The sequence below is a fragment of the Lynx canadensis genome, chromosome B2, assembly GCF_007474595.2.
Source record: "Lynx canadensis isolate LIC74 chromosome B2, mLynCan4.pri.v2, whole genome shotgun sequence".
Taxonomy (NCBI): Eukaryota; Metazoa; Chordata; class Mammalia; order Carnivora; family Felidae; genus Lynx; species Lynx canadensis.
The window spans coordinates 119,138,797-119,163,307 of NC_044307.1; the positions used below are offsets into that span (position 1 = coordinate 119,138,797).

A 24,511-nucleotide genomic window follows, 5' to 3' on the forward strand; every position below is an offset into this window, starting at 1 on the left:
ACTCAATCAATATTTCTTAAATGACCAATATTTGTTACAAAGACACATGCATAGATAAAGGATCCATTGAAAATTCAAGATACCAGAAGATTTGACTATAAAGAGTAGGAGGAGTTCAGAAGTTTTAAGATTCCACATTGCAACTAAACTTCAAGAAACTGCAACTTGTTGAGTTTTGGTATAGTATCAAAGAGGAATATTCATGATTATCTGAAAACGCTATTATTCTCCTCCCTTTTGAAAATTTGTATGTATGTGAGGCTGGATTTTTCTTAGGCTCCAAATGAAACCATATGTTGCAACAGACTGAATGCAGGATCAGACCTGAGGATAAAGCTGTCTTTGATTATGCCAGACATTAAGGAAAATTGCAGAAATGTAAATGAATGCTGTTCTTCTCACTATAAAAACTTTTAATTAAAAATACAGTTGTTTTTCATAAAAAGACTCCTAATGATAATATTTAAGATATTTTGAGGGGCACCTGGGTGGCTCAGTTGGTTAAGCGTCTGACTTTGGCTCAGGTCATGATCTCATGGTTCGTGAGTTTGAGCCCCACGTTGGGCTCTGTGCTGACAACTCAGAGCCTGGAGCCTGCTTGGGATTCTGTGTCTCCTCCTCTCTCTGCCCCTCCCCTGCTCATGCTCTGTCTCTCTTTGTCTCTCAATAATAAATAAACATTTAACAAAATTTTTTAAAAAGATATTTTGAAATAAAAAATTTTCAGAAAATTCTATTTTAATTTCAAATGCAGTAAATATTGATAAATAATCACCCACATGAGCAAAAACTCTTTGAGTGGGAAGGAAGATGGGGAGATTGTCAGTAATTTTTAAGAGTGTAAAGTGGTCCTGAAGCCAATACGTTTAAGAATTGCTGCTTCAGTTCATGGTCCAAGAAAACCATGAAAAAACTTAAGCCTCAGACAACTCTCCAACCTTAACTTTGATCAATATTTCCAACCTTTTCTTCCAACAAATTAATTTGGATGGCTACCTAGCTATCGAATTTTTTCCTCCATTCCTTTTTAATTTCCATTTAAGCATTCTGTGATAAAAATGTATCAAGAACGAAAATATCCTAGAGTGCCAGTACCATGTCTATATGAATGCCTCATTTAAAAATCATTCTTATGTGATGCTGACACTGTATAATATAGAATGTCCATTTTGCTGTGGGCAGGCCCAAAAAGTTTGTCTTGTTTTCTTTTGCACAGGCTGACAGGGAAGATGATTTAGAAAATTTCATCTCTACTTAGACCAATTAAGATGAATGTATTTCGAGTATGTTAGGAGAGGGAGAAGTGAAAAGACAGTTTATCATCTGAGGAGACTGTGCATTTTTTCCACTTGAAAACTTAGCAGTTGGAAATTTTCTCCGTTGAAAATTATCAAGTAAATTAATAAGAGCTGAGTACAGAGTATTTAATCATTTAATTTCTGACACAGAAATGAGTGACCGTATAATTTATCATTTAAATGTTCCCTTGTAAGTGTACTAGGCTGGGATAAAAAAAGAAAGCCAAGACTGTCCAGATTTAACTGGAACTGAGTCATTCTGCCTAGAAAGCAGAATGCTCTTGAAAAAGCAGAACCTTTAACATAGTAAAATTTCTCAAATGCCCATGTTATTCCTTTTTGTAATCTAATTGTCCTCTTCTTAAATATTTCTTTGATGAAACATGTCTTCTAAAAAGAAAGCATTTGAAATTTTATGGTTATATGCCCTTAGTAAAAATGAAAAGCAACTGATCATTAGAACGCTCGGCTTATTTCCTTACATTTGCTTGAGTTAGAGGAAGACAGGGATTAAATAACTGAAAAAAAAATGAATCTTTGTGATGGCTCACTGTATTTTAACTGATTTATCAGCTATTAATCTGGATGCTAACACAAAGTGGCAGCTGTGGCTCAGGCTATTTTGAAAATGAAACCATCTGTTGGCCTGGTTTCAAACCTTATGATTTATATCAGATGCCGTAGGAACCCTGCGTATTAAAGGAGCAGTGCTCTGTGGTAAATGTAACGATCTGACAAACATTAATGCTAGAATGATACAAGAGTAACTTATGTTGTTTTATGATTTATTCGTAGAGCCTTTGATTGTAAGTGTATTTTAGCAAATATGAAAGTAAATATTGAATTTCAAATAAAAAGAAAAAAGCTACATGAATGATATTGGGGTGCAGAGTCTGTGATCAAAGATATTAAGATGTGTAGTAAACTAGTGTTAGGAGACCTTTCCAGTTGCCGAAAGTTATGGCTAACTAGCCCATCGCATTGCCTAATTGCCTCTGAATACTCTTTTTCATCACATTAATTAACGCTCTAAAGGTGCTTAGCATAGTGCCTGCCATATAATGTTGTAAAAATGTTAGTTATTGATATTAATAGCCATACTAGTCATATTAGAATACTTACGGTAACAGTGTTCTTACTGTTCTAACATCAGAACATCCATTTCAGGTTATTATAGATTTGCATTATTCTTAATGCTTTCCTTAAATTGGCCTGTGATTAACATCGGTGCATTTAAAAAATAAAAATGCATAGATATATATCAGGTGTTTTAACTTATGTATTTGTGTAATATTTTATATTGCATATATACTTATATATAATTTATATATATATAAGTACAATGCGAAGATAAAAACTTCACTGTGTTTTTTCCTGGCTATGGGAAACACACAACAAGGTTGTCGGTCTTTAATGTCTTTAATATCTTCTTTAATGTCACGTTGTTAAAAAAAAAAAAAAAAGCAATTTGATAATGTGATGCAATCACAGGAGACAAATATGTAAAACTCATGAAGTTCATGCCCCTTTCAGCGAAGCACTAAGGAATTCCAGAGGATGCAGAATAGTGGAGAGGCCGAGTATGTGCTATGCGGTAGCTGACCCAGGAGTTCTGAGAGGCAGGCAGACCTTGTTGTAATGGCCACTGCTACTTCCCAGCGAGGCAACCTTGCACGCATTACTTACTGACCCTAAACCCATCCATAACATGGGGTTAATAATGATGGTTGCCTCATGAGGATGTTGTGAGGACTGAATGAGATAACGCGTGAAAGGCACTTAGCATCGTGCCTGACGCGTACTCGGTGCTCACTCACTTGTGCCCATCATTATTGCTGTGTTTATCACAAAGTATGTGTACAATTCTTAAACCCAGGACACAGAAGGAAGAGTTAGTATAAGGGAAAAAAGTCATTTTCTTTCTTTTTTCTTTTTTAATTTTTCTTGAATGTTTATTTTTGGGAGAGAGACAGAGCAGGATGTTTATTTTGGGGAGAGAGACAGAGCAGGAGTGGAGGAGGGGCAGAGAGCAAGGGAGACACAGAATCCGAAGGAGGCTCCAGGCTCTGAGCCGTCAGCACAGAGCCCGATGTGGGGCTCGAACCCACAAACTGCGAGTGAGATCGTGACCCGAGTTGCAGTTGGATGCTTCACCAACTGAGCCACACAGGCACCCCAAAAGTCATTTTCTTTTTAATCTTTACTGGGAATATACTATTTTAGGAATTAGGAACAACTGTGGACTCTAAAAGATTGATTGTTAAACACTAGGGCAAAGGTGTTAAGGGATTTGTTAAATGTCTTTACTGACCATCTTTTAAGGGGGAAGAGAGAGTACCATTTGTGGATCATATAACCCGGAGGCCTGAGGGACCTCATGAAGTTTCTTCCATCGTTACAATTCACAAATTCTTTGTTTTGTGTTAAGCTGTTGTACTTTAGTTTTTGCCAGAGCTACATTTTGATGTCATTGTATCTGGTTAATTGAAAGACAATAATATTCTCATTGTCCAGCTCTGCCTGAAAATCCAGTTCCACCATATTCTTCTTCTGTTTTAGATTCACTCTTAAAATAGGAATCGGCACAGGGACCATGACCCTAGTGAGTAAATGGCCCGTGGCTGCCACACTACTGTTACAGTGATATTGGGACTCAGCTGTTTGGCCTGAGCTATCCGGCTTACCTCCCTCGGGACATTTGAAGAGCTGCTAGCTGTGCATATAAACACATTTTGTTGTATTTTACTTGTGCAATTTGTTGAACAGATAGTTATGGAACCTACTAAGTGCCAAGAATTATGTTGTGTATTAAAGATCAAAGGTGGGCCAACACAGCCTCTGCTCTGAGCCAAGTCATGCAAACAATTACAATTTAAAGTGATAACAACTGCCTGAAGTTAATGGGAAGCCACCGAGTGTACTTGTAATTCAGCCTGGGATTGTCGGGGAAGGCTGCACAGAAGAGGGCAGGTCTGAGCTGCAGCGAGAGCATGTGGGAAGGACAAGTGAAAGGGAGGGTGTTTTCCAGGCTGAGTAACTTCCTGAGGAGGGTTAGTAATGCATTCTGCACGTGAATTCCCTACCCTTCAGATCTTATCTTAATTCAGATCTTATTTTGTAGGGGATGGGAGCCTTCAAAAATTTGGAGTTCAGAATAACATGCTCAGATTTGTGCTTTAGAAAGTCCAGTCTACCAGTAGTATAAAAGCTCGATATGACAGAACAGGAGACTCAATCAGCAAGATGATTAGGAGACTAGGGTGGTAGCCTAGGGAGGTCCTAACGATCGTCTGCAGTGAGCATTTGCAGCAGAGACAGAGAGGGAGGGGTTCATTGCAGATCTAGGCAGGCGGGAGAATCACTCTTTTCAGGTTTACAGCAGATCATCGTAGGGGATGGGTCTAGGATGGCTCTCAGATTTGGGGTTTGACAGCTGGGTTGACGGCAGTGCCCTACGCCAATGCAGGGGATAAAAGACAAACAGATTTTGGTGACAAGAAGATGAGTTTGATTTTAGACATATTAAAACACCTGTGGCCCAGTCAAGGGACACATCCCAGAGGGAGGTCTGGGACACGGAGGACGATCTATCCAAGAGATCGGTTTGGGATTCGGTGGCATTAAGTTGGCAGTTAAAGCTGTGGGTATGAATGAAGTAGCTGGGGGTTACCTGGGAAACCTGGGACTTCAGACTAGTTTTGTAGCTAGTTACCTGAGATAACTATTGTAGAGGAGGAAGGAGATCTAAAACCAAGAGCTAAAATAAAAGGTGGTAGAAATTGGTTAAACAAATATGACAGATCTGTTTATTGTTTCTTCTTGGTCTATAGGGTCTGGACAGCAATGGCATAAAGATGCCCCTTTTTTTTAGGGGCTTCTCTTTTTTTTTAATTTTTTAAAATTAAAAGAGGAGAGAGGAGAGAGGGAGAATCCCAAGCAGGCTCTGCATCACCAGTGCAGAACCTGATTCAGGGCTCAAACTCATGAGCCGTGAGATCATGACTGAGCCAAAGTCAGACACTTAAATGACTGAGCCACCCAGGTGCCCCTCAAGTTCGCTTCTTTTACAGAGAAACTTGTTCTGGTAAAAACAGGGATCATGAGGGTTGAAGAAACTGAGTATACTCATTTCTCTTTATGAAGATTAAATTCTGTTTTTTTTTTCATTAACCCATAAAGATCCTTTACTATTTTATATGACTTGAAAATATTTTATATGAAATTCCTAGAACACGTAACAGTGGCTGAGAGAACAACATTTTGTCCATTCATTGTGGTTCTATTTGATCTTCTGATGAGGATATTCAAGTGAATATTTTGTCTTGCTTCTGATTATGAGTAAAGGAAACTGAATTTGATAATCATAACTTTTGTATTTCATACCAGGGATTCATAGCTGCCAAAAATATTTTCATTGCTGACAGCTCTGATCAAAGCAAAAGCTTTTATTTAAGAAGTCATTCTTAGCACAATAAGGTTTAGGAGAAAGACAGTTAATATTTTTGATACTTGTTTTCCAACTATGCATTCAGCAAGAATTCAGTATGTAAGTGTGGCATATATTCATCCATATATGATCTTTTTATTTATTTATTTTTGAAGAAGAGAGAGCATGTGAGCAGGGGAGGGGTAGAGAGAGAGAGAGAGAGGGAGACACAGAATCTGAAGCAGGCTCCAGGCTCTGAGCTGTCAGCACAGAGCCCGACACGGGGCTTGAACTCACGAGCTGTGAGATCATGACCTGAGCCAAAGTCGGGTGCTTAACCGACTGAGCCACCCAAGCTCCCCCATTTTTGTTTTTTTGTTTGTTTTGTGTTTTTGGGGGGGTATATATTTTACTAGCATGGCACTCTTTTTCAATGATTTACTTTTTAGGGCTTTTTCCTGTTTTTGCTAGGCAAAATTATTTATCAACCCTTTCAATAACTTTAGTAATTATTGGGGTGCCTGGGGTAAGCATCCCTCTTTGGCTCAGGTCATGATCTCAGGGTTCCTGAGATCGAGCCCCACATCAGGCTCTGTACTGACAGCTTGGAGCCTGGAGCCTACTTCAGATTCTGTGTCTCCCTCTCTTTCTGTTCCTCCCCACTCGCACTCTGTCTCTCTCTCTCTCAAAAATAAATACGGATTAAAAAATTTTTTTAGTAACTTTACTAATTATAATTGACCAATAGCAGACACTAGTGCTTTGCCTGTTATGGGTCCATTTTCTTCCCGTTCTTCCCTGTTGGCAGAGCCCCACTTTCCCTGGATGGTGGTGAACTTCAGAGCACATGGGCCTGGCTTTAGTCCTGCTGATGACTGGGTCCATTCTTCTTGCCAGTGATTAGTTTAGGAAGTGGCCTGTGACCCAATTCTGATGTGTGAGGGGAAGTCTACTTGAGACCTCAGAGAATAGTTTTGCTTGTCTGTTTGTTTGTTTGCTGAGACCTAGAGATTCTAAGGGAACAGAACGTCATTGTTTATCGGGAATTGTTGGTTACACATGTGATGTCAGGACTTAGCAGCCACCTTAACCATGGGGACACTAGATGACTACAAGCATGTGTACTGTGTATGGAAGACTGGAAAAGTGACTCTTGATGATCTTGTTAAATTACTGAATTACCAACCCTAAGGCAACTCCATCTCTGATTCTAGGAGATAATGAGTTTCTTTACTTTTTAACCATTTGAATCAAGAGGTTTTTGTTACTTGCAGCTGAATGCATTCAATACATATTGGATATGAAATAAGAGATGTATTAACGGAAAATGTTGGGGTTCAGGATTGAACGGTCAAGAAAGAATTCTTGAGACATTTTTGGTGCAAAAGGTGTTTTTTTTTTAAGTTTTTATTTTTGAGAGAGAGAGAGAGAACGTACACGGGTGTATGCACGTGCAAACAGGGGAGGGACAGAGAAAGAGAGAGGGAATGAGAGAATCCCAAGCAGGCTGCATCCTGTCAGCACAGAGCCAGATGCGAGGTTCCATCTCACAAACCGTGAGATAATGACCTGAGCCAAAATCAGGAGTCAGACGCTTAACCAAGACTGAGCCATCCAGGAGTCCCCCAAAAGGTGGTTTTGTTAAAGCACGGGGACAGGATCCATGGGCAGAAAGATCTGCACTGGGATTGTAAGGCGCTATTGATTATATACTTTTTAGTTGTGAGGGGCAGAGATAAAGAAAGTTTCCAAAAGGATGTTAAAGAAGACTTACAGGATCCTGGAGGCCTGGCTAAAGTCAAGCTAAGGTTGCTTTTTGCCTGTAGCAAAGCATTAACATTAAGGCAGTTGTGAGTTCCTTGAGGACTGTTGCTCTGCCTGTTTCAAGTACTTGTCAGTAGGCTGCAAGGTGTGAGGACATTTAATATTATCTACATTTCTTTTGCTTTTGTTGTCCACATCATCAATATTTTAGTTTTATGGGTACTTAAACTTTTTTTTTTTTAAGTTTGTTAATTTATTTATTTAAGCATCCAACATGGGGCTCGAACTCAAGACCCCAGGGTTGAGAGTTGCTTGCTCTTTCAACTTAGCCAGCCAGGGGCCCCAATTTTATGGGTACTTAAACAACAGTTATCAAATGCTGTTAGAAGTGTCTAAAAACAGAGTGAATACTGACATAGTGTATCAGATGAATGTTACCCTGGGCCACGGTAGATCATGACAGATCCTGAGACCTGCCAAAACCAATCTTGATTTAACTGCCTTTCATCTAGTAGAAGTGGATTTTCTTTTTATTATTTTGTGGATTTACTTTCATTCTTCCCTATCGATTTCACTGCTATTACAGAAAAAAAAAAAAAAAAACTTTAATAACAATGCATTGAGTTATGAAAGCACCTTTTATTTGAAGTCTTCAAATCCTTTATATAACAGGGAATGTAACTGCTCAAGGTCAACTGGGGGAGCACCTTCAGAGCTAAATACAGACTGAGGATATTCCATAGAAAGGATAAGTAGCACCTGTGAAAAAAAAACCAGTAAATTAGAAACTAAAACCAAATTTTTGTTTACATTGTTAAATTGCAAATAAAATCTATTCATTTGGGTCCTCTTGGCTTTTTTAAAATACATTTTTTCTTGCTGTGAAGGGTGTTGCTTTCTCTCCGAAAGCCTCAGGGCATTCAAGGATTAAAAGCAGTTGAATAAGAAAGCAGATAATACAAATACTGGCCAGCAGATTAAATGTATTCTTTGCTGTTCCTTTTTTTTTCTTTTTGTTTAAAAAACAAGTTTTGACATCCAATCATTGAACTTGTCCTTGAGTTAAGTAACTCATGTCAGTTTTTGTGAGTTTGCTGTTAATGCCTGAAAAGAAGGACAGACTGTAAAAGCGGGACTGGACAGCAGCTAACCAGAATAGATGACCTGTTACTGGCCTTCATTCTTACTGCATTTCCTTAATAAAACTGTCCAATGGGAATTACCACAATGCGAATGCCCCCCTGCTCCCTCTGGCTCATGTGTACAGATTTCTGCCTCCTACTCTATTTGGCCTGGCCGGGGCCTTCTCTCTCACTTATTTTGGTTGTACCCCTTGTTTCAAAAGTTAACTTCACCTCAAGAGCCAATGTGATTATCATATTAGCCATACTAAGTGTTTAATAAATAGTGGCTGGAATCAAATTGAATTGAGCACATGAGCAGGGGAGGGGCAGAGAGAGAGGGAGACACAGAATCCAAAAGCAGGCTCCAGGCTCTGAGCTGTCAGCACAGAGCCCCACGTGGGGCTCGAACCCACGAACCGTGAGATCATGACCTGAGTGGAAGTCGGATGCTTAACTGACTGAGCCATCCAGGCACCCCAACCCAATTTACTTCTTACCAGTTAAGGGAAGGGCCTCAACCACATACATTGTTTAAAGTTAGGCCACACACATAGAAAAGTACAGCATAATAAGCATGGAGGAGGCATTTGAAAATCAGCACTAAATCGGCCCGCAGCAGCCGAGATTTGACCATGATTCTTCCGGATTGGTAAAGGAGAAGGACTTCTTCTCTAACTCTAGTTATCTGCTTGCCTCCTCCCCTTTCCTAAGTGCACATACGCTGTATATGGTACATTATGTTTTTCTGCTTGTGTTTTAAAAAAGCATATTTTCTCTTCAATTACATACTGAAATTCTATAGCATATGGCAATTGCAAATTCAACTACCTATAACTTTCAGTTTTAGAGAAAAACAACTAAAACACTGGAAAGAGAAAGAAAAAGTCTTTGTTGAAAATAGGACTAACATGGGAGTAATGGTAAAAATATATTCTTGGCTCCCAAATTTCACAGTTAGATCAAGATTCTTTTGTCTGCTAATTAAAGACAGGACTTTACCAGTGAGATTAACAAGTAATCCTTAAAGTTTTTCAGTTATAACTTTTTCAGCCTCTCTTCCGTGTAGACACACATTCGTCAGAACCACTTTCAAAGATCAGTATTTAATCATGTAGCTTCGGAACCTTGCCCTTTGGTCACAAAATGGCTGCAAGGATGTCGCAGTGGCTAAAGAGTAGAGGAATATCTGTTGGGTCTGGGTGACATATGCTTTGTGGATTGATTCTTGAGAATTGGAATTTGGTTTTCCAGGAACATAGAAAAACAGAATACAATATTGAATATGTCCATCCAACCTTTGTAAGGCCCAGATTAATAGTTTTTATCTTTTGGCACCCCGGTATCAACATAAAAACTGGAATATGTTCCAAAAGATCCCAATTTTTATGAGTTGTGTTTTCATGAATCGTCAAGCATTTCTTGAACTTACGTACATTTTTGCTGAAACTGTGACATTTCTTGGCATTAACAGTTTCCATAAGTGTGCCACCTGCTGTGTAATGAAATCTTCCTGAAGTGTTTCTTTGTGCCTAAAGGAATGTCTCCTAACGCTTGGTTCCAGAGTTTGGAGGAATGAAGCATTCCCCCCCTACCCCCAACCTTTACACTTCACAATTTAATGCCCTCTTTCTCTTTTCTCTTTGCAATAAAGGAATATATGCTTTTTTCTTTTCTTTCTCATGTGTTTCTGTAAGTTGTCAAACTCAGCTTTCCTTTAACTAATGAATTGGAGGTTTCAAAAGAGGTGGGATCTGTAAAGTTTTATAGATTCAGAATCTTATAGTGAGATTTGTTCGAGTCCAACTTTTATATAGCGAGGTTGCACAGAAATCCAATATACATGTTTTCCAATGGAAAATAATGCCAACCAGTGATACAGAGAATAGAGCTGGTCACAGTTAAGAATTATCTTTTCACATTAGAGACAATATTGTCAGAGCTTATATTTCACAGCACGTGGAGAAGAGTTGGCTGCCACCCCTCATACTGTTTCATTTCCTCCCTACTGGTTTAGCGGTTAGAACAAGAATCCAAACAACTATAGCAGGCAGAGAACTGTCCTAACCATGATTTGTTCAAGCCAGGCCTGTGAGCAAAGGTTATAGCTTTAAAGTTAGGAACATGACACCATATCAGATATTTTTTTCTCCTTGAGGCTAATTTCTTTTTGTAGATCTCTCTGTATTACTGAAAGGAGTCTGTTAGCCCTCTAATAGAACGCCGTTAATATTCTCAGGGATTACTCGTGACTGGTATAAGTTGCTATTTTTCCTGGAAGGTGAGTGCTTTCAGGGGCCATTCTGGTATCTCTGCGCTCTGGATAGATCATCTCTTCACAGCGTGACAGGCAGCAGAACTAGGCTCCAGCTCCAATAAGCGATCTGCCTTAGAAGAAGATTATATTACTCTTGCCCCATTAATAGAGGGATTTCCTGACAAGACATGAGAAACCAAGACATTTAAACATACTACCACTGAGCTTGGCTAAATAGCTATTTTGCTGCACATTATTCTGAAATTGTAGTGAGCTGCCTCATAAGGTATATACCTGATAACCACACACAAATTGCGCTTAATGATACAGAGTTCTGGGGAGAGCTGCTCAGGGTCTGTGTAGCCAGACACGTTGAGTTCAGATCCCATTATGGTCCCATATTCTCTAAGAGATTTTGGCCTAGTTATTTTTCTGAGCTCAGCTTTTCCATCTGTAAAAAGGGGATAGTAATACTCCCTACTTCACAGGACTGTGGAAGGGATGAAATGAATGGGTAAATGTAAAACCCTTAGCAAGGGCCTGGCATATAGCGAGTGTCCAGGATATCTTAGTGTTTGTTCTTGTTCAGCTTACTACTTGGTTGTTTTTGTGACACAGGGAAGGGCGAGGAGGGGCTTATATCTTCTACAATTCAAGTCAGTTACATACTGTTGTATTCCCAAACAATTGGGTAGACGATGGCTACTCTCTGGGTCCTTCTGTATGGTAGCTATTCACATTTGAGGAGGGGCACATGATGGTGGGGAAGAAAGTCAGCTTTTTCACCAGTATTCCTAACATATGTATGGTTGTGTTTCAAACAAATGAACAAACAAACATCTGAACACATGAATGTGTCCATGATTTCGAGTTGAAAATTTGAGTATATGGAAACTCTTTGGAAATCTATAGTAGTGAAATTAGATTTAATTGTATAATTAACGAATCATATTTATTATAAAAAAAAAAACAGGAAAGAATGCAATATGAAGACCATTCCTGGAAATCCTGGGCTAAGAGTAGCCTTAGCCTATGGTATGAAACTAGAGCTTTCCAGAATGGAGAGACACCTTAGTGATAGGAAACCAGACTCCATCTGCTCTGTGAGTTTAAATGTGCTAATTATTTACACAATTAAAACCAATTTTAAAAATTCCTGTCTTGGATTTTTCAATTGTTTTCTAGGCTTTTATTATGGTTGATTCACTCTTAATGCTTATGAAAAAAATCTCTAATATATATATTTCCCCCTGAGATTGCAGAATATTCTGAGGTAAATACTGTTACTTAGGTAATGACACACTTTATATATTTTATTCTTTTTTTAAATTTGTTTTTAATGTTTTAATTATTTATTTTTTCTTTTGAGAGAAAGAGAGAGAGAGAGAGAGAGAGCAGTGGGCAGAGGAAGGGCAGAGGGAGAGGGAGACACAGAATCTGAAGCAGGCTCCGGGCTCTGAGCTGTCAGCACAGAGCCCGATGCGGGGCTCGAACCCACGGAGTGAGAGATCATGACCTGAGCTGAAGTCGGACCCTTAACCAACTGACCCACCCAGGTGGCCCTATTTTATTCTTAATTGCATGTTGTTAGAAGTAGTACCAATAGGAATGGATTAATAAAGTAAAGTCAGTGTGGGGTTCATCACAGAGTAATCTCCCCTGAATGCTGCATTTGAGTGAGGGGGCTTTTTGGTTGGAGTCCACATATGTAAGCAGTAACTTAAGATGGCAGCCAGCAGGGCAGGAAATTGGAAGAGGTGGAGGAGAGACTGCAGGCTGGTGCTAGAAAGACTGAGGTGCAAATAGATATAGTACCCTATCTGTTCTCTGCTTCTTCCCTTCCTCCCACGCACTTAACTACAAATGAAAACTTTATAATAAACTTACCTGATTTGCAGATCTCACAGAGGAAGATATCCAAAACTCTGACAACAGGTCAGAATTTCATCACTGTTCATACCTGACAGACCTGGGATTCAAAGCTCTGGCTTTCTACTTCTAAAGGTTTTATGGCTACAGCAACGTTGGTGATTAGGGAATGCCAGGACTCACTCGTTTTTTTCAATGAAGAGTGTTCACTACAGATCTTTCTTTAATGCACAAAGTAGTATTTCACATAAAAAATTGACAGGTTTTATTTTTCCAAACTATGTACTCTTTTTGTTTGGAGGAGTGTGAAAGCAGATATCCTGCATTCAGAGACATGGGGGGTTTTCATGATCATCCTGAGCCCTCTCTTTCCACCTCCTGGTAAATGGGTGTATGTGCCTTGCCAGGAAGTAGAGCAGGAAAGCAGGGATTTGCATGGTATTTCTGGCACTAAGAACAGCCTTTTATTCCTGTAGTGTCATACAGTAAGGCTGTTCCCTACTCGAGGGAACAGATTTGGAGCTGTTACTTGAAATCGGTTATCTCATGTCGTGAAGTTCAAAACTAGTTGTGCTGTCCCCGAATTTGCTTACCCACCTCGTGATCTTTTTCTCAGTGATGCTTCTAGGTTTGGGGAATTTTCTGGGCTATTGAATATTTGATGCTCTGATTTCAAAACTCATAATGTTGATTTCCTGCCTTAATAGAAAAACAAAGCTGTATTTCAGAAGGCAGATGTTTAAAAGGTAACACTGTCAAGTGCAGGCAACCATTGGTATCTTCTTTTACCCCCATTTCCCCCGTCATTTCTCCAGTTTGTGCAGTTTGTGGGGTAGTTAGTGGTACTTCATTCAAGTTGGGTTTTCAGTGTTGTGCAACGTCAGGTTCCTTATTCATAAAACAAAGAAACAAAAATCTCCTGGGGATAAAAGAAAGCTCTTCCTCCTTAAATAGCAGACAGAAAGTGAAGGGATTGGGTTGGTTTTTTGTTTTTTTTTTTTTTGTTTGTTTTGTTTTTTTTTGGTTTTTTTTTGGTCTTTGCATTTCTCTGTGTAATTACTCTGTCTGCAGGAGAGAGGACGACTCGGCGTGGTTTGTCCTTGATTATCTTTCTTAAAGATACACACGGTTACGCAGACAGTGCTGGCGGCTCTCATCTAAGGCTGGGCAGCTGGGAGCTCTCAGTTGTGTGAGAATCGGGGGAGCGTATGGCCCCTTGGTTCACCGAACGCGGGTCCCGGTCCCGGAGCAGCCGCCTCTGGCTGGGGACCCGGAGGTGGAGCCTGCCTGCTCACCGCCGCAGCGACTTGCCTTCTGCTTTCTCTCTGCCGGCTGTGCATTGGCTCTCCGTGCCACGCGTGCCGTTCCTCGGAGTGGAATAGGCAGGGCGTGCTCGCAGACCGCGGTCCAAACTGCAGTTTCTATTTGGGGGACCCAGGGAGAAGAGCACCGGGAAGGAAAGACAGCACCAGTGCCATGGGCCAGCTTTGCTGCTTTCCTTTCTCAAGAGAGGAGGCAAAAATCAGTAAGTGTGGTGACTGTGCCGTGCAGAATCCCGAGTGCCTGTTTTGTGTGGTTGTCTTCTAGTGGTAGTTGGGGTTTTTTTGTTTTTTTTGTTTTTTCTTATGGGAAAGGTAACAGAACAACTGTGGTTTTTCAAGTGCGTTTCTGAAAAGGGTGGGTAGGTATGTAGTTGATAATTAACTGACAAAAGTACATTTACAAATGGCTACGTTAAAAATACAAAATAGTGAAAACTCCTTTTTTTATTTTCGGCGGTTCGATGAATCCCACAGCTCATTCTCATCACACTATCTAGAGTCAGAGTTGAGTTTTGACTTTCTTTAAATCACTGCCTTGTGATTTGATATATTTGTATGAGCCAGACTTCATTTTTCTTATCTGAATTTGGGATATTTTGGGAGCAGTGCTCGATAACAGCAGACAGAGAAGTAAAGCTGGGTCTAAAATGACGTATATTACACATTTGCAGCTATTTTCCCGTGTCCTCCGCTTTGTTCTCCGTGGAGGGGGATTCAGGTGTAACTGGGAGGCCACTCCAAGCAAGTGATGCGGCTTTGCTTCCCAGCAAGAACCTCACGAATGTTTTTAAGCCAGTGTCAGGCAGATTCAACATCTGCTTACGGTTTAGAAAACAGAACTTAAAGTGATGACACTTGCATAGTTGCTTTTTCCTCACTGGGTTGTGCATACTCCCTTACGTTTTGGCTTACTTAGTGTGCTGAATAGGATTTGGCTTACACTAGTTGCCCCCCCAATACTGAATTTGTAGTTCTTTTTGTGGTCATACTTAACCAAATTTGCAGCCATATTTCTGTCACATCAGTGCTTTGCTTAAATAGATTTAAGTAAGTCTATAGAATCTCCTGATATCTGGTTCAGATAATCAAAGGTCCACATCTGTCTTATATGTCCTGCTGCTTGTTCTGGAAACCAGCCAGGGACAGGTTTTGAAAAAAAATTAATATGCGTCCTGTTCACTTGAGAAATAAGCCTGTTTTTACAAGAAATCTTCTGGGAATGCTTTGGAATAAATGTTGGGAGACTTTGGAGCATTTGATTATTAACAAGAGCCAATAGGTGTGCTGCAAATTTTACCTGTGAGAATGACATCGTACGGTACCTGATTTAAAAACCCGAGATGAGTCTACAACAGAATTGTTCATTTTTTAACAATGAGCACTGGCATTAGTGTGACAGCCTGAAACTTTCCAGGTAGTTGTCAGAATGATTTATTTGTAGTTCGCAAGGGTTATGGTTGATTGACTGATTGCTTAAACAGCACCCGCATCTGAAACACTGTGGTGTGGACAGATGTAGGGACAGTGAATTCTCCCCTATCCTTCTTTACCTTTCCCCACTTCCTATTCCACTGCTCCACATTTTCCCTCGACACCTGCTTTCCTTGTATTCGGTTTCTCTTCTTCCCCCTGGGTAAGCAGTCTTCTTGGTGCTAACAGAAGTCAACTTTCACCTCATTGAGGAATTTGGTCTTCTCTGTCTTTCGCATCTGGAATTGTGGGGTGCAGAGTCTTGTATTTTATGTAAGTGCTTAATGTAGCTTGATAGGAGGTGGTATATACTGCTTTTGGGGGTTACTTCCTCAACTTCCAAAATTATAAAAAGAAAATGAGGACAGGACACTGTCTGAAGTGAAGTTCTAGTTCAGAAGTGCAGATTACGTCTGGGATCAATGCATTTGCACCCCTTTTCTCTCCTCTGCCCTCACCGCTGCTGCTGACCTTTTGCCCCCCCCCCCCCACCATTCTTGCAGTTGTCTTTGATTTTGACATTGCTTCACTGTTTTTTCTCCTCATGATCTGCTCCACACTCCATCATCACACATCCCATCAGCTGTTTTCTGACGCCGTGTTTAATTTGTCTGCTATAGGATGGTCTAAAGAGAAGCTTCTCTGGCCAGGCACTGCTGTGCTGCTGGTAACACATATCTAATAGTACTTACGAAGGGGACTTGGAAAAAAAAGTGTTTTAGAGAATTCATTAGCCAGCATGCCTCAAGAAACAAGTAAATTAGCACTAACTGTAGATAGTGAGTCCATAAGTTGTGTTGATAACATGTAAAAGAATCCACAATAGACATTTGGGAGGGCCCATCATTTTTCTGATTGTATAGTAACCTCCTGTGTCTTAATCGTCCTTGTGTCCCCACCTAGTAGCCTTGTTAGCCTGCGCTGAGCCAACAAACTCAGTGGGGACCTACTAGGGACACAGCACAAAAATGCAAATGCCCACATCCTTCAGTTCTGCTGTAAAGGATGATGGCTCTGGAATATACCTCCTTAGGGCAGCTCAAATTATGGAGAATTGAACGAGGTCTTGGTGAAAGTTTAAATTTGTGGATGTCATTCTCAAAACACAGGTGAGTTGGAAAGCCCGTCCTCTACCGTCCTGCAGAGGTACAGAAAGGATATACCCAGCTGGCCAAGTGGTAAGATTCAAGTGACCCCCTTCCCCCTCCCACTGCTGCTTTAGCCTGCTTTTACCCTTGGTGGTGGTGGTGCATAAAAAGTATTCCCATTTAATTTGTTTGTTAGTGCTATTTTAATCTATTTATAGCAAACAAAATGATTGTTTAATCAACTAGTTGTGCAGGGACCTAAGTTTGTGTGGAGTTAACTGTGTACATAGTCAGAAATCTTGGTAATGGGGTGAATAGTCAAGTACGGTAGAACCCAAAATGGTTTATTTTTCAATTAATGCAGCACAAAGCAACTACACCCTTTTTGTTTAAATCCCAGCAATGAACATTTTCTTAAACTGTATACTTTTGGGCCATAATGAATAGCATGTACTGATAATAAATGCATCCTTCTTACAAGATTAACAAATGCATTCATTGCAAGACCAATTCTTTCTGTTGCTACACAGGAACATACTTAACATTAAACATACTGTAGATATTGTAGGATGAACAGATGTTGTATATACTCTCAATCTAGTAGTTTTTGGTGAATTCTTATAATAACTCCTGTTTTCTCTGAATTGCCTAGTTTCTCATAGTGAGTTTCCTGAAGGGGATGTCCATGAATAGGAATGTTATTGTACAGCCTTACTGACCACTGTACTTTATCAATCTCATTAAGTAGACTTCAAAGGAAAACTTAATAACTAAAGGCAGACACTTCCGTAACTAATTAGAAAACAGTCTACTTGCTCTTTCCCTATTGCAGATTTTCCCATTTTGAAGTACATTGATTTTATGTAGAATGAAATAGATGTATGTTCAAAGATGAACCATACTGCCCCATAAGCTAGTAGTTACTGTCACTGGAGGTATTCAACATAGGATGAGAAGCCATTCTAGGAATGTTGTGAAGGGTGAACAGAAGAGCTAATAACTGGGTATATTGGCAACTTGGTTACTTTGTAACCCTGATATTCTGTGATACTGAAAATAAAACAGTATGTATTTCAACAAGACACATATTTTAAGTTTACAAGTATGTGTCTTTTTATTGTGGTATAATTGACCTAAAATATTATATTAATTAATTTCATGTGTACAACATTGTGGTTCGACATACATTGGGGACTGATAATTATAGTCTGTTGCCGTACAAAGTTAATACCATATGTATTCCCCATGCTGTATATTATATTTCCTTGACTTATTTATATCATAGCTGGAATTTGGTACCTCTTGTTACCCTTCACCCATTTCACTTTCCTATTCCTTCCCCTCTGGCAATCACCAGTCTGTTCTCTATTATCTATGAGTCTGGGTTTTATTTTGTTTGTTTTAGCTTCCACATATAAGTAAAATCATGCAGTATTTCTCTTTCTCTGTCTGGCTTATTTCACATGGCATAATACCCTCATGTTGTTGTAATATGGTTATCTTTCGTTCTTTTTTTGTGGCTGAGTAGTATTCTGGTATTCTGTGTGTGTGTGTGTGTGTGTGTGTGTGTGTGTGTGTGTGTGTATTCCACATCTTCTTTATCCATTCATCTCAATGGATATTTAGGTTGTTTCCAAATCTTGGCTATTATAAATAATATTGCAATGAATATAAGTGTGCATGTATGTTTTCAAAATTAGTGATTTTGTTTATTTTGATAGATACCCAAAAGTGAAATTTCTGGATCATATGGTAGTTCTATTTTTTAATTTTTTGAGGAACTTTCTATTGTTTTCCATAGTGGCTGCACCAACTTACATTCCTACCAACTGTGCATGAGAATTCCTTTTTCTCCACATCCTCACCTACACTAGTTATTTCTTGTCTTTTTGATAATAGCCATTTTGGCAGGTGTGAGGTGGTATCTCATTGTGGTTTTGATTTGCATTCCCCTGATGATGAGTGATGTTGAGCATCTTTCATGTGTCTGTTGACCATCTGTATGTCTTCCTTGGAAAAATGTCTATTCAGATCCTCTGCCCATTTTTGTTAATTTTTTTTTTTAACGTTTATTTATTTTTGAGACAGAGAGAGACAGAGCATGAATGGGGGAGGGGCAGAGAGAGAGGGAGACACAGAATGGGAAGCAGGCTCCAGGCTCTGAGCCATCAGCCCAGAGCCCGACGCGGGGCTCGAACTCACGGACCGCGAGATCGTGACCTGAGCTGAAGTCGGCCGCTTAACCGACTGAGCCACCCAGGCGCCCCCCTCTGCCCATTTTTAAATCAGATCTTGTTATTGCCATTGAGTTGTCTGAGTTCTTTGTATATTTTGGATATTAGCCTCTATGGGATATATAATTAGCAGAGGTCTTCTCCTATTTAATAGATTGCTTTTAATTTTGTTGATGGTTTCCTTCACTGTTCAGGAGTTTGTTTGTTTGTTTGTTTTTGTTTTTTTCCCCAGAAGCTTTTTAAGTTTGGTGTAGTTCCACTTGTTTATTTTTGTTTTTATTTCCCTTGCCTTTGGAGACAGATCTAAAACCAAATCTTTAAGACACTTGTCAAGGAGCTTACCACCTGTCTTTTCTTCTAGGAGTTTTATGGTTTTAGGTCTCACATTCAAGTCTAATCCTTGAGCTAATTTTTATATAGTGGTTCAGTTCCTTTCTTTTGCATTTAGCTGCCCAGTTTTTTAACACCATTTATTGGTGATACTGTCCTTTCTGCATTATGTGCTCTTGTCTCCTTTGTCATATACTGATTGACTTTGTTTGCATGGGTTTATTTCCATTCTGTTCTGTTAATCTATGTATCTGCTTTTATGGCAATATCATACTGTTTTGGTCACTATAGTTTTGTAGTATAGTTTGAAATCAGGGAGTGTGATACCTCTAACTTTATTCTTTTGTCCTAAGATTGCTTTGGCTATTTGTGGTCTTTTATGGTTCTAACAGTCATTAGAAGTATTTGTTCTGGTTTGTGAAAAATGCCATTGGAATTTTGATAGGGATTTCATTGAATCTGTAGATTGCTTTGGGTATTTGGGCATTTTAACAATATTAATTCTTCCAGTCTATGAGTGTGGAATATCTTTAAATTTATTTGTGTCTTCTTTAGTTTTCTCATCAATGACTTACAGTTTTCAGTGTACAGGTCAGTCTTTCACCTTCTTGATTAAGTTTATTTTTAGGTATTTTTTGATGGAATTATGAATGAGATTTTTGTCTTGATTTCTCTTTCTGAGTTTGTTATTAGTGTATAGAAATGCAACAGATTTTTGTATTTTATTTTATTTAAAGTTTATTTATTTATTTTGAGAGACAGAGAGAGAGAGAGAGAGAGAGAGAGAGAGAGAGAGAGAACACAAACAGGGAAGGGGCAGAGAAAGAGGGAGAGAGAAAGGATTCCAAGCATTCTCAGTGCAGAGCCTGACACAGAGCTTAAACTCACTAATCATGAGATCATGACCTGAGCCAAAACCAAGAGTCAGACATTTAACCGACCGAGCCACCCAGGCCCCCCAGATTTTTGTATTTTAATTTTGTGTAATGCAACTTTATTGAATTCATTTATTAGTTTTAATAATGTTGGGTAGAATTTTAAGGGTTTTCTCTATAAAATGTCATGTCATCTGCAGATAGTGACAATTTTACTTTTTTCTTACCAGTTTGGATACCATTTATTGCTTTGTCTTGTCTGATTGCTTTGGCTAGGACTTCCAACACTGTGCTGAATAAAAGTGGGGGAAGTTGGCATCCTAGTCTTGTTTCTGGTCTTAAAGGCTGTAGGTTTGTCATGTATATAACCTTTATTATGTCAAGGTACATTTCTTCTATACCCATTGAGTTTTTATCATAAATGGATGTTGAATTTTGTCAAATGCTTTTCCTGCATCTACTGAGATGATCATACGATTTTTACCTTTCATTTTGTTAATGTCACATTGATTGATGTTGAACTATCCATGCATCCCTGAAATAAATCTGACTTAATGATGGTATATTATCCTTTTAATGGATTTGTGAATTGGTTTGTTAATACTCTGTTGAGGATTTTTGCATCTATGTTCATCAGGGGTATTGGCCTGTAATTTTCTGTTTTTATGGTGTTCTTGCCTGGCTTTGGCCTCAGGGTAATGGCAGCCTCATAAAATCAGTTTGCAAGCATTCCTTTCTCCTCAGTTTTTTAGAAGAATTTGAGAAGAGTAGGTATTAAATCTTCTTTGAATGTTTGGTAGAATTCACCAGTGAAGCCATCCAGCCCTAACCCTTTTTTGTTGGGAGGTTATATGTTTTAACAGTGCATATGGGGCGCCTGGGTGGCTCAGTGGGTTAAGTGTCCAACTTCGGCTCAGGTCACTATCTCACGGTTCGTGAGTTCGAGTCCCGCCTCAGGCTCTGTGCTGACAGCTCAGAGCCTGGAGCCTGCTTCTGATTCTGTGTTTTCCTCTCTCTCTGACCCTCCCACACTCACAGTCTGTCCCTCTCTGTCTCTCAAAAATGAATAAACGTTAAAAAAATTAAAAAAAAAAAAACAAGAAAACAGTTCATACATATTTTGCTTTTATATATGAAATATTTCTCAATATAGTTTTTCTGTTTGGCATGAATTACCAGGATAGTATTTGTTTCATACATGTGAGCCAGATTTCAAGATAGTTTGTTTCTGATGATTTGGAATTTGATGATATTACATTAATATTTAATGAGGTAAACAGTGTTCATTTCATGTCTTGTGAATACGTATATTTTTGAGCCTTAATTGCCAGGGTGGATGTTGTTCAGTTACACTAAGGGAAGTCTGTATTTAGACTTTCCAAAATCTCTGGACGGCTTCCTAGAAACCTTACAGGCTTATCCTTTGCTCTTCTTCTTTGCACTGAGATGCACCAACTTTGAGGTTATGTTTCATATGTGTATTCCACCGCCTCACAGATTTAAAGTACCACGTATTCAGAGCCCCTGTCACATACCTCTCTTCATAGCCCCTGAGGTTAACATAGTGTGTTACCCAGAGGAGGCATGTTCTAAATGTTTTAATGACAAGAATGATACACATTTCCTGTTACGAGTATGAGAAAACTTGAGTATAAATCAGTCTGTCAGAGTACAGAATTTGAAATGACGCTGGTTAATGCTATAACCTATAAAGAACTTGGTTACTGAATGTGCTAGAAGCATTTTAATGTGGTCTCACTGAGATGGCACAGCATGTGTCCCAGGAAACGTGTGATAGGGAGCCTCCCATCCGTGGACAACATTCATTTTCCTTCCTTGCCTGTAGAAATGTTTTGTACACAGGGACACAGCAAAGCTCTGCTTCTGCTGTTGCCTATTGAAAACATATGGCCCGTCCCTTGGTGTGAAATTTTTCCTGTAGAAAGAGCACAGGACTGGGAGTAAGGAGATGTGGGCGACAACTTCAGCTCTGCTACCAACATCCTGTCTGACACTGGGGAAGTTACTAACCTCTCTGGACCCCACTTCCTCTATTTAGGAAGGGGTTGAACTACCATGGTCTTGAAAGTTTATTCAGCTTCTCCCCATTTGTCCTGTAGAACTAAGAGGCTAGGAAATACATAGTATAGATAGAATACAGTTCTTTCTTCTTCCCACTCTTCCACACTCCTTCTCCTCTTTCTCCTTCTCCTCCTCCTTCTTGTCCACCCCCCCCCCTTCTTTTTCACATATTGAATGCTTTCCGTGTCAGGTACTACATGAGGATCGTTTGGAAAACTGCTTATGAAGTGAAACCATTGAAAACTAAATGCTTCCAAAGCGTCCCAGTTGAGAGGGGACGTGGCTCAAAGCCAAGAGTTCGGAGGAGTTCTCTGTCACAGTCCTCTAGGGGTGCGTGGGGCCACAAGCTGGGAGGAGGCTGGGACTCCAGGAAGTTCAGTATCCTCTGCCCCCTTTCTGAAGCAGCGAAGCACAGAGAAGCCAGTGGTGCTCTGTGTAACCTGAGACTACACTTTGAATAAGATCCCTGTGGGTAATATTGTGGTAACACCTGTAATGTTGTGTGATCTAAAGAATTTAACCATAGTCACTAAAGACTAGATTTTTCTTTTCCTTTGCTAAATAATGTATACCCAAGAGATTTATGTTTCTAAAATTAAGTATAGGAACATTAGTGCAAATTCTCATAGTTACTATTCCTGTCTTAACTCCCTGATTCCCTTTGCTAATTCATCGGCTATAGAGGAACTATATTTCTTTTTGTTGCTGTTCTCAGACCATTTTTACAGTTTCCCTGGATCGTCTGATCAAATACTGAGTAATTTTCATTGGGAGCACAAAGGTTGTAGAATTTTTTTCCAGCCTCTAGTGCAGTCACTGGCTGCTGTAAGCTCTACCCAGATGCCCTGTCGAGCAATGTGATGTGACCTGTCCCTGTGTCTTCTTTCCTGGGTGAGGGCCATGTGAAGAAGGAGTGGAGAATCTGATGAACATAAAGGTTTTGGCTAATGGAAGAAAGCTTCCTGTGTTACCCCTTCCTGGGGCATTTGCATTTTAACGAGGCTTATTATCCCAAGGGCTCTTGGGAAGTATTTGTAGTAAAATAGTGAAATAAATTAAGCGGCAGTAATGACTTAGTTCAAAATAATCTCTAGTGGAGGAATTTTGGGCAACCAGTAAAACTCTTTCAGGGCATCTGATAAATCACTTTCTGTAGATAATTGCCTTCTTGTTAATTAAGTTGGTCCTAATATGTAAGTCTTTGAACTTTCATCCACACATTTTTGAAAAGAAACTTAGAAGAGCGCTAAAACTCAGTGCTGAAAGCGAGGGATTTTGGAGACAGACTCAGCTTACGTCTTTGGTTCTAATATTTACTATATAACTTCTCTAAGCCTCTGTACTCTTATCTTAAATATCTACTTATTATGGGAATTAAATAAGCTAATGTCTGTAAAATGCTTGACACTGTGATGGGCATGTAATAGACCCAGTCAATATAATTGTAGTCATCTTAAAAATCAGCTTGGCAGAACTATGGTTTTATTTCTGTCATCCCCAGAAGGGGAAAAAGGGGTCTTACAAATTCCAGACCTTGAATTATTGAGTAGACTTTGTGTAGCATTTTTTTCCTTTGAGGCCCTCCCTCCCCTTCTCCCAGAGGTCTGTCTGGCAGGATGCCTTACTTCCCTACCCTAGGAGAGACATGTGGTTCAAGCAGAGTTAACTGAGGGTCTTCCCTAAGATGTGATAGAGGGTCTATCTTCCTTTTGGGTTGTGCATGGAAAGAATGTAAACGTAAGACTGCTGGTTGATAGGGAGTCAGTGGGAGTCTTCCTGAGAATGAAACCAGCACAGAGAGGAGACCAGAGAAGGAGAGAGAAAGAGTCAATCCTGATGATACTATCTGAACCTCTGAGTTCAACCATGATGAAGACCTTCTTTATCATGTAAAGCAGTAAATCCTCCCCTTTTTCTTTGCTTAAACTGGCTTAAGTTTTTGTCACCTGCAACCAGAAGGCTTCAGATACTATTACAGAGGACACTCGGTATCTGTAAGAGTAGGACCCATTCTGGAACAAATATTTACAAACCTGTCAAAGAAGTGAAACCTCTCAAAAAAAAAAAAAAGTGAAAACTCTGATTTCTTCTGAACCTTCATGTTCCATTTTGGTGGCAATGAAATTTAGCTTTAAGTGAGAACTGTTTTAAGGAGGTATTCCGTGCACTTTAACTAGTATTGTTGAGCACCATACATTTGGAAAGCTCTGAGCCAGGTGTCATGCAAGGTGCGGTGATGATGACACACAGTCCCTATTGTTGGAGGACTTCTTTTTAATTTACCATGACTTTTTAAAAAGAGATGTGTTGTTTCCCAGTGTTTATTATGCCCTGAGCGGAAAAAGCCAAGATGAAAGATCTTGGTGTTCTCAGTG

General features: G+C 39.5%; 1 protein-coding gene across 8 annotated transcripts in view; it reads left to right on the forward strand.

Annotated features, from left to right (window-relative positions):
- AKAP7 (A-kinase anchoring protein 7) overlaps nucleotides 1-24,511 on the forward strand; it is a 158,542-nt gene that overhangs the window by 95,228 nt on the left and 38,803 nt on the right. For 4 of the 8 annotated variants that reach the window (XM_030316349.1, XM_030316350.1, XM_032593251.1 and 1 more), the window contains one exon: nucleotides 16,637-16,705. The exons of 2 other annotated variants lie outside the window; for them this stretch is intronic. In XM_030316349.1, the coding sequence (XP_030172209.1) occupies nucleotides 16,637-16,705 (69 nt within the window). Of the gene's footprint in view, nucleotides 1-13,820; nucleotides 14,261-16,636; nucleotides 16,706-24,511 lie in introns of those variants that run through there. 2 more of the 8 variants (XM_030316355.1, XM_030316356.2) reach the window with 2 other exon arrangements.